Source organism: Podarcis cretensis (genome assembly GCF_951804945.1).
Source record: "Podarcis cretensis genome assembly, chromosome: 15".
Lineage (NCBI taxonomy): Eukaryota > Metazoa > Chordata > Lepidosauria > Squamata > Lacertidae > Podarcis > Podarcis cretensis.
The window spans coordinates 27,595,654-27,606,468 of NC_137185.1; the positions used below are offsets into that span (position 1 = coordinate 27,595,654).

At 46.6% G+C, this 10,815-nt stretch overlaps 1 protein-coding gene across 1 annotated transcript; it reads left to right on the top strand.

The window, feature by feature from the left end:
• Nucleotides 1-2,892: 2,892 nt before the first annotated feature.
• LOC307204516 (uncharacterized protein) lies at nucleotides 2,893-9,711 on the top strand (the record flags this gene model as incomplete). The annotated part of the gene is made up of 2 exons (XM_079956094.1): nucleotides 2,893-2,948; nucleotides 8,973-9,711. 2 exons carry the CDS (start codon nucleotides 2,893-2,895, stop codon nucleotides 9,709-9,711), a joined length of 795 nt encoding a protein of 264 aa, XP_079812220.1.
• Between the last annotated feature and the right edge of the window lie 1,104 nt (nucleotides 9,712-10,815).

Sequence of the window (10,815 nt, forward strand, 5' to 3'; positions counted from 1 at the left end):
CTAGTACTAAAAGAGTATTGGAATTGATTCAAGAATTTGGTCAGGTAGCGGGATTTAAGCTGAATAAGATGAAAACTAAGGCTTTAGAGAAAAATCTAACAGTGATTGAGAGAGAAGAATTGCAGATGAAGGTGATGGACTACATGGAACTGGCGGAAATGACTGGCAGAATCCGAGACCAGTGAGAAGAGTCGGTGGAAGAAGATTGGAAGAAATTTAAAGTTTATTTACAGAAACATTGTAAAATTAAGGAATGTTAGAAGGATGTTGGAATGAAGCTATGTGGTTTTAGCAGAAATGTTATAAAGGATTAAGTAAAAATGGATTGTTAATTAGCGAAAGAGGAGAATGTAAAATTATAGTATATCAAGATAAATTTTTAGGATAAAAACAAAGATTGAAAGGATTTGCTGAAATATCTAATTGAACTAGAATACAAAAAAGTGAGGTGTGAGGAGGTCAAGCGAATAAGCAAAGGAAAGAAAGTTATGTAAAGGTTTGATTTGTTTTTAATTGTTTGTACTTTTTTGTCATTTTTTGTTTTTTTGTGTTTGGTTTGTTTAACTTTTTCTATTTTTCTTTCTGTAACCTTTAAAACCTTAATAAAAATCTATTATAAAAAAAGATGAAAACTAAGGTTTTAGAGAAAAATCTAACAGTGATTGAGAGAGGTTTCAGAAGGAGTCAGGATTAACATTGGTTAAGAAAGTGAAATACCTAGGGGTTAATATGACTGCCAAGAATGTGAATTTATTTAAGGATAACTATGAAAAATGTTGGATGGAAGTGAAAAAGGATTTAGAAATATGGTCAAATCTGAAGCTATCATTGCTAGGCCAAATTGCTGTGATAAAAATGAATGTACTGCCTAGGATGCTGTTTTTGTTTCAAACATTGCAAATTTTGGATAAAATGGATTGTTTCAAGAAGTGGCAGAGAGATATTTCTAGATTTGTCTGGCAGGGCAAGAAACCTCGAATAAAATTTAAGATATTAACTGATGCTAAAGAAAGAGGTGGATTTGCCCTGCCAGACTTTAAACTTTATTATGAATCAGCCGCTTTTTGCTGGCTGAGAGAATGGCTGCTTCTTGAAAACACTGATGTGCTGGATCTAGAAGGTTTTAACAACGTATTTGGGTGGCATGCATATTTGTGCTATGATAAGGTCAAAGCACATAAAGCATTTAAAAACCATATTGTTAGAAAAGCAGTTTAATGTTTGGATGAGATACAAGGATTTGTTAGAAAATAAAACCCCAAGATGGTTGTCACCAATGGAAGCGAAGGCATTGAAAAAACTCAATATGGAGGCCAAATCGCCGTAATATTGGGAAATTTTGGAACAAGATGGAGACAGAATAAAATTGCAGAGTTTTGAAAAATTAAAAAATAGAGTGTGAGACTGGCTCCATTACTACCAAGTAATGGAGGCATATAATATGGATAAAAAACTTGGCTTCCAGGTGGAAAAATCAAAATTGGAAATAGAACTGTTAGATCCAAAAACTAAGCATTTGTCAAGAATGTATAACTTGCTGTTGAAATGGAACACTCAGGAGGAAATGGTGAAATCTGCTATGATTAAATGGGCACAAGATGTTGGACATAATATTATGATGGCTGACTGGGAACAGTTATGGACCACAGGTATGAAGTTTACGGCATGCAATGCCTTAAGAGAGAATATAATGAAAATGATATACAGGTGGTATATGACACCAGTCAAGCTCGCAAAAATTCATCATTTGCCCAAAAATAAATGTTGGAAATGTAAAGAGACTGAAGGTACATTCTTTCACATTTGGTGGACATGCCCAAGGATTAAGACTTTCTGGGAGATGATCTATAATGAAATGAAAAAGGTATTTAAATATACCTTTCTGAAGAAACCAGAGGCCTTTCTCCTGGGCATAGTCGGCCAATTGGTGCCAAAGAAGGATAGAATTTTCTTTATGTATGCTACAACAGCAGCAAGAATACTTATTGCAAAGTACTGGAAGACACAAGATCTACCCACTCGGGAAGAATGGCAGATGAAGGTGATGGACTACATGGAACTGGTGGGAATGACTGGCAGAATCCGAGACCAGGGAGAAGAGTCGTGGAAGAAGATTGGAAGAAATTTAAAGTTTATTTACAGAAATATTGTAAAATTAAGGAATGTTAGAAGGAGGCTGGGATGAAGTTATGTGGCTTTAGCAGAAATGTTATAAAGGACTAAGTAAAAACAGACTGTTAATGGATGAAAGGAAGGTAAAGGTACATTATATTAAGATAAATTGTAGGATAAAAATTGGGAAAGATGGAAAGGATTTGCTGAAATAGCTAACTGAACTAGAATACAAAAAAGGGAGGTGTGAGGAGGTCAAGGAAACAAGCAAATGAAAGATAAGTTATGGGAAGGTTCGTTGTGTTTTTTTTAATTGTTTTTATTTTTCTGTTTTTCTGTTTTTTATAAAAAAATTCTTTTTTCTTTCCTTATTGTGATGTGTTGTTTAGTGTTGTTTAGTTTTTGCTTAATTTGATCTTTTCTTTTTTTCTTTTTGTAACCTTTAAAATTTTTAATAAATATTATTTTCAAAAAAAAAAAGAGCAAACACCTGAAAAGGAACAGATGCTGACTTCCGGTGGCGGCGCCATCGGCAATGGCGGACTCCTTCTGAGTAAGAAGGGGAAGCTCCGCAGAAATCGGGTCTACCCGCTACAGCGAAGCGGGGACCCTTCCAAAAACCGCAGGCGGGTGAAGCCTGTGACCGTGGGACTCGGCGGGCACCTTTGCGCTCCCCCCGCTTTGAGAAGGGGCTTGGAAAAAAGCCCCGGAACAGGACGGGGTGTGTGACGCGGTGCTGAGAGTTAATCGCTGCTTCTGCGGAGTGAAGCTGCACAGCTGATGCCGGAGAGCGCTGACCTTTCTTCTTCTGAAAATTCGGCTTTAAACTACAACCCGTGAGTAAGAACTTGATAAAAACCGGGGATCAAGGGACTTGCTTCCTTTGATTGGCACAATAACTTGAATTTGGCTCTGAAGCGGGAAGGCGCAAAAGGGAAGTCCGTCTTCCGATTTTGTAAATAGGATCAAAGCAAAGACTTTGGAAGCTAAGAACCAGGAAAAGTGGAGATATAAGGGGCTTAATTCCAACGCCTGTTGAAAGAACCCCCCTTAAAGTTGGGGGAAAGAAGAAATTTGCTATTTAAAAGTGTCAGGGAACTGCCATTGGATCTCAGAGGGGTGGAGAGGCTCTCGGATGCTGGGGAGGGAACCAGCAGGGAAAGAGGGAGAGCTTCCGCTGAGGAAGAAGGGAAGGAGGAGGAGTCGGAGGGAAGGCTCAGGGACGCTTCCAGTGAGACCAGTGGAGAGAGCTCAGGACCTCCCCTCGGGACGCCCACTCTGCGCAGAAAGCTGACACGCAGGGAATCCAGGCGGAGACTTTCTGTCAAGGAGCTCTTATGTTGGAAAAAGTTCAGGAAACACCCACTGACGGATTCTGCCAGTGATTAAGACAGCCACGAAGTAAGGGCTGTCCGGCTAGGGAAGGTTTTAGCCAACTACTCAACTTGGAGCGGTTTGGCGCTTACGCACAAGCAACCCCTAATCCCATTAAAGCAATCCGTCAGTCTACGACGTTGTTTGTGCGAAGGGGGCATTATGAGCAACACGAAGGAGGCGGAGGCGGAGGGGGAGCCAGGGGAGGACCAACTCTGGAGGAGAGAAACAGAGATTTGGAACAACATCTGGCTCTCCTAGAGGCGTGGCTTGATGAGAGGCGGGCTCAGGATGCGCAGGGGAAACCCACTCCCATCTCAAGGAAGGTACCGGGACTGGTGCATAAGTTTGAGGGCGATCCGAGGGACTACCAGGCTTTTAAGACAGAGGTGCAGTATGCACTGGATCTACAATATGATGACTTTGTGGACGAGGGGGCGAGAGTTGCCTTCGTGGTCGGACACCTGGAGGCGGCAGCCAGAGAGTGGGTTAGACCACTGATGGCATCAGATAATGATGCCCTAAAAGACTTGAGGAAGTTCTTTGCAGCCATGGATCTGATGTTTTCCAGCCAGATTGAGCAGAGTGTTGTATGCAGGCAGTTGATGGTGTGCAAACAAGGGAACCAATCAGTCAGAGAGTACTGGTCGCGATTTGCCATGCTCATACACCGACTTGGTTGGGAGTTGACTTCAGATCCGATTCAGATATTATTTGAGGAAGGCCTAGCCCCCGCAGTAAAAGACGAACTTTCCCGCGCGCCCCGCCCGCAGTCGATGGATCAGCTGACCAAGGCTGTGCTTGCCATTGGAGCGCGGCAGGAAGCACGGGCTCTGGAGAAGCGGGAAGGCAGAGGAGAGCGTTGGAATGACTTCCGCATTCCTGCAATACCAGAGCAACCTTCCCCGCTGGCGGAGCCAATGGAGATCGGAGGCGCGCGCGGGGGGGGGTTCAAACTCTGGCGAAGTTTGAAAGAAGGAGGGGGAAATGACCAAGAAGTGTTTCCTCTGCCAACAGCCAGGGCATTTTGCCAGGGTCTGCCCCAAAAGGAAAGCATGGCAAGGAATGGTGGGGGTGGCCGGGAGTGAGGAGGATGGGCTTAAGGAGCAGGGAAAAGCCAACGCTTGGCTGCCGATAGGGCCCAGCAGCCAGGCAAACAACCAGTAAATGTGCCCAAGCCAGAGCCCCCCCGAGCAGCCATCACCATAGAAGTGATGCTAGAGCTCCCCAACCGCCACCCACTCAAGATAAAGGCGCTGTTGGACTCAGGCAGTTCTTGCAATTTCCTTAGCAAAGGGTTTGCGTTAGAGCACCAGCTGCAGACTCTGCCACTAGGGAGTCCCTTACAAGTCACGGCGATCAATGGGAGGGAACTCCTGGGAGGGGAGGTAACACACCAGACACCCCCCATGAGAATGAGGATTGCAAGGCACACTGAAATTATTGCCTTTCACGTAGCCACCCTGGCAGGACCGCCAATTATACTGGAAATGAGCTGGCTGGCGCTACATGATCCGTTAGTGGGATGGCACCAGCGGACGGTCTCATTCGGGTCAGCTCACTGCTTGGAACACTGCCATGGGGGGGGAACCCTGAGGATGGCAATAGCCAGAGTGGCAGGGATGGCGGTGGGAGAGAAGGGGCAGGTACCACCGCAGTACGCTGACTTGCAAGATGTCTTCAGTGAGAAAGAAGTGGGTAGACTGCCTCCTCATAGGCCCTTTGACTGCCAAATCAACCTACTCCCAGGAGCTCAGCTGCCAGTGGGCAAACTGTACGCCATGTCAGACAGGGAGATGCAGGAGTTGAGGGAATTTATAGACAAGAACCTAAAAAGAGGGTTCATAAGGGAATCAAGGGCGGTGGGGGGCAGTCCCGTGTTCTTTGTGGACAAGAAGGACACTAATAAACCCAGGCTGGTAGTGGACTTCCGGGCTGTGAATTCGGTGTCGGAACCCGTGACCTTCCCCATGCCCAGGATTGATGACATTTTGACCAGGGTGAGGAAGGGAAAGATTTTCACCAAGCTGGACCTAAGAGGGGCGTACAATCTGATCAGGATGAGGGAGGGAGATGAATGGAAAACCACCATGTTCACCCCTCTGGGAGCCTTCGAGTATCTCGTTATGCCCTTCAGACTACAAGCGGGTTCAGCGGGTTTCCAATCTTTCATGCATCACGTTCTGGGACCCTTGCTGTACAAGAACTGTGTGGCCTTTTTAGATGACATGTTGATCTATTCGGAGGACGAGGAGCAACATGTCAGAGATGTCCGGGAAGTGCTTAAGAGGTTACAGGCGCACCAGCTGTGGGTCAAACTGGAGAAGTGCCAGTTCCACACCTGAGAGGTCGAGTTCCTGGGGTACCGGTTGTCAGACAAGGGCCTAGCTATGGATCCGGGCAAGGTACAAGCGGTAGTGGAATGGAAGACACCCAAGACCACGAAGGACGTGCAGAGGTTCCTGGGGTTTGGAAACTTCTATCGGAAGTTCATCAAAAACTTTGCCCACTTAACGGCACCCATCACAGATTGCCTCAGTAGCAAGAAGAAGTTCGGCTGGACGGAGGATGCGCAGCAATCTTTTGAAAGGCTAAAGAAGGTGTTCGCTTCGGAAGATCAGCTCTTGCACGTGGATCTGCAGAAGCCAATGAGGCTGGAGACCGATGCATCGGACAGAGCGGTGGGGGCCGTACTGCTTCAGCTGGGGGGAAAACCAGTCCGACTGGAGACCGTGTGCCTTTTTCTCCAGGAAGTTGAACAAGTCGGAGCAGAACTACACGGTGTATGACTGGGAGCTGCTGGCTATCTACGAAGCGTTTCGACGCTGGAGACATTTGCTGATAGGGGCGCAGCACAAGATCCAGGTGTGCACGGACCATAAGAACCTGGAATACTGGAGAACGGCGAGGGTACTCAATCAGAGACAGGTGCGGTGGGCTCAGGAGTTTTCCAAATTCCATTTTGAGATTCGTTACGTACCGGGGGAGGAAAACGTCAGAGCAGACGCCCTCTCCCGGAAGCCAGAGTACCTGGAAGGAGAGGGAGCGCCGGAAGAACGACATGTGATACCCGAGGACCGATGGGTGTGTGGGGGAGTGTTGGTAGGGCGACGGGAGCTTGCAGAGGGGACAGCAGACGACGAGTACGCCCAAAGCAAGATCAGGGAACTCAGGGGGGCAGGAGGAAACCCGGGGGGGTTTGAGGAAAAGGATGGGGCACTGAATTACAGGGGGGCATTGTATATACCAGAGGGGGACTTGAGGAGTAGAGTACTCAAACAACTGCATGACAGCCCCACGGCAGGACATTTTGGGCAACACAAAACCATGTTGTTAGTCACCAGGCAGTTCTGGTGGCCAAAGGTGAGGGAAGATGTACGAGAATATATAAGGGGGTGCGACCGCTGCCAGAGAGCCAAAGGGGAGAGGGCGGCACCCGCGGGGTTACTGGAACCATTACCCACACCAGAAAGACCATGGGAGGCAGTGTCCATAGATTTTATGACCAATTTGCCCAAGTCAAGGGGCAAAACGGCCGTCATGGTAGTAGTCGACTTGTTAACTAAGATGTGCCATTTCATCGCTTGCTCGCATGCGGTGACGGCGGAGGAAACCGCCAAGCTGTTTGTGGAACACGTTTTCAGGCTGCATGGCGCCCCCTTGAGGGTTGTATCAGACTGAGGGAAACAATTCACTTCCAGATTCTGGAGGAAGCTCATGAGCCTACTACACGTAGAGGTCAATTTCTCGACGGCCAGGCACCCGGAGACCAATGGGCAGGCGGAAAGAGCGAACAGTATACTCCAACAATACTTACGGTGCTACGTCAGCGAGAGGGAGAATGACTGGGTAGAGAAATTGGCCTTGGCCGAATTTGCCTACAATAACGCGGAGCATGTGTCCACGGGGATGAGCCCGTTCATGGCCAATTATGGGTGTCACCCCAGGGCTTTCCCGGGGAAAGGGGAGGAGAGATGGAGTGTGCCCGCAGCTGAACAGTTTGTGGAAGAGATGGAAGCCCTGCACCAACAGCTTAAGATGAACTTGGAGAGGGCTAAGGAAGTGTGCAAAAGGCAGGCAGATAGGAGCAGGAGGGAAGGAGAGACCATAAGGGTGGGGGACCGGGTGTGGTTGTCAACCCAAGGGTTACCGTTCAAGGGAGGTTGCAAGAAATTAAGGCCTAAGCGACTGGGACCCTTCGAGGTAACACAGCAGGTGAACCCGGTGGCCTTTAGGCTCAAACTGCCTGACAACATGAAACTACACCCGGTATTCCATAGGTCATTACTTTCACCATACTGGGAAGGGAGGGAATTTCAGGGACGAGAAGGAGAGGTTCCCGTACACCCACAGGTAGAGGAGAGGGAGTGCAGCAGTCACATAGTGGAGATACTAGATTCAAGGTGGAAGGGGAGACAGGTGGAGTATCTAGTGGCTTGGGAGGGGGAGCCTGAGTCGGAAAATGCATGGGTGCCAGCAGAAACCATCAAGGATGAGTTTCTCCTGGAAGAGTTTCACCTCAGGTTCCCAAGGAGGCCCAGACCCTTAGCGAGATTCTGGGAGGAGCAATTTGGCACCACAGATGATGAAGAGGATTTTGTGGGTTTTCCAGCCTCTGGGCAGGAGGGAGGAGAAGTGTCTGAAGGGGTGGAATCGGATTGGGAATATGCTCCCGTGGGAAGAGGTAGTAGTAGGTGGAGAGCAGTGTTTGAGTCATCAGAAGATGGGGAAGATTCCTTCCGGGGGTTCCCAGCATCACCGGCCAAAGAAAGGGGACGGACCGGGGGTGAGGGGGTTCCTGGAGGGGAGGTGGATGTCAGGGAACTGCCATCGGATCTCAGGGGGGTGGAGAGGCTCTCGGATGCTGGGGAGGGAACCAGCAGGGAAAGAGGGAGAGCTTCCGCTGAGGAAGAAGGGAAGGAGGAGGAGTCGGAGGGAAGGTTCAGGGACGCTTCCAGCGAGACCAGTGGAGAGAGCTCAGGACCTCCCCTGGGGATGCCCACTCTGTGCAGAAAGCTGACGCGCAGGGAATCCAGGCGGAGACTTTCTGTCAAGGAGCTCTTATGTTGGAAAAAGTTCAGGAAACGCCCACTGACGGATTCTGCCAGTGATTAAGACAGCCACGAAGTAAGGGCTGTCCGGCTAGGGAAGGTTTTAGCCAACTACTCAACTTGGAGCGGTTTGGCACTTACACACAAGCAACCCCTAATCCTATTACAAAAAGGAAAAAAGGGAGGAAATTAAGACCACCGCTCAATCCCTGCTATTGGGCTGCCAGAAACAGCAAGGAAAGCCCTGCACCATTTATTGTTACATTATATGGTTACTCTGTTTTTGAATTGGAAATTTTGAGAGACTCTCTTTGTAATTGTTGCCTTTGACTGAAGGATACTATTGTATATAGAAGCAATCCATTTTAAAGTGAACATTGTTGCCAAGCTCCCCTAGAGGAGGTCTGTGTCATAACTGGGGGTTTTCCATTGCAGCTGGCTAGGAAACTTCTCCCATAACAAAGAATCTGACTGTGAGAGTGACCTTGAGGGAGATAAAGTAATGGATCAACTTCAACCTCAGGAAAATCCCCAGGAAAAACCTCCAAGAGTAAAAACTAGGCTGCAGCAGCGAAGACAATCAATTGTAGCCCCTCCAACTATAGAAAAGGAAGAAACTGGCCAATCTGGGGCAAAAGGTGGGGGCGCTGATGAGACACTTAATGCATCATTAGATAAAATCTTTGGAGCGTTGGAAAAATTGTCAGCTAAAATTGACTTAAATACTACAACTATCAGTTCTAACACACAGGCCATCGATAGGCTGCTGCAGGAATCTAAACTGACAAGAAGGATTGCAGAGGACACCAAAGAAAAGGTATTGGAAGTAGAAGGAAAGATTCAGCCAATCAATAGACAACTAGAAGACCACAAGACGCAATTGTCTTTATTTGAACTTAGAGATAAACAGGCCAACTTGAGGATTAGAGCGGTCCCAGAATTGGAAGAAGAGAATTTGAGTGAATATTTGACACAGGAATTTGAAGAATTCTGGGGCCTGGACCAGGATAAAGACTTTAAGATAGTGACGGCCTTTAGATTTGGCAAAGGTGGTAAAGGAAAAAAGAATAGAGCAAGAGATTGTTTGATTACACTGAGATCCAAGGAAGAGAGAGACAAAATATTGAGCCTGCACTACAAGAAATCACTGGAGATAAGAGGACTCCAGGATTGAGATTTATAAAGATATCCCAAAACATCTTTTGGACCTCAGGGCCAAATACGGAGACTTGGTGTATTTGTTAAGAAGAAATAGCATCATTTTCAGGTGGGAGTTCCCTCAGGGTTTGTCCTTTACCTATAAAGGGAAAAAAGTGAGAATAAGATCAGAGGAAGATAAAGAGAGATTTTTGAAAGACCATGAGGAACATTTACGGAAAGAGTCAGAGGAAGGAGAACCGAAGATACCAAAGCCAGGAACTTTGGACACAGCAAAGTTACCACTGGGACCGGACAAACTAGAGAAAGCGAGACCACCAACAGACCAAGAACAACTACTGGGAGCAGCTGGAGGAACAGAATAACTACACAATGTCTCTGCAGGTATTAAGTTGGAACATTAGAGGACTGAATTCCCCTGATAAGAGGAAGAAAATTTTTCATTTGCTGAAAAAGGAGAAATTGGACTTGATTTGTTTGCAAGAAACTCACGTGACCAGAACACACAGAAAAGTTTTAATTAACAAAAGATTAGGTCAAGAATTTATTTCATCAGACAAAGTTAAAAAGAGAGGAGTCGTGATCTATGCAAAACAAAGCCTACTACCCAAATTTGTCTTTAAAGATGATCAAGGAAGATTTGTGGCAATTGAGATACAATTTCAAGGAGAGAACTTTTTGATTGTGGGGATATATGCACCAAATGAGCGGAAATCAGAATTTTTAAAGAAACTGCATGAGACACTGTTGGACTTTATGGATTACAAAATCATCATGGTCGGAGATATGAATGGAGTGGTTTCGACAAATATTGATAAATCAGAAAGACAAGTGGTAACTAAAGATGGAAGACTACCGAAAACTTTTTTTGAAATGACTGACAATATGGACTTGATTGACACTTGGAGAACTAAGAACCCCCTAGGCAGAGAGAGAACTTTCTTTTCTGAAGCCCAAAAGACCTGGACAAGAATTGACCAAATCTGGATTACCAGAGGACTGGCTCCCAAGATTCGAAAGGTGGAAATCTGCCCAAAAACTTGCTCCGACCATAACCCTGTGAAAATGGAAATGAAAGTAACATCGATTGGCCCCTTCAGATGGAGGATGAATGACACCT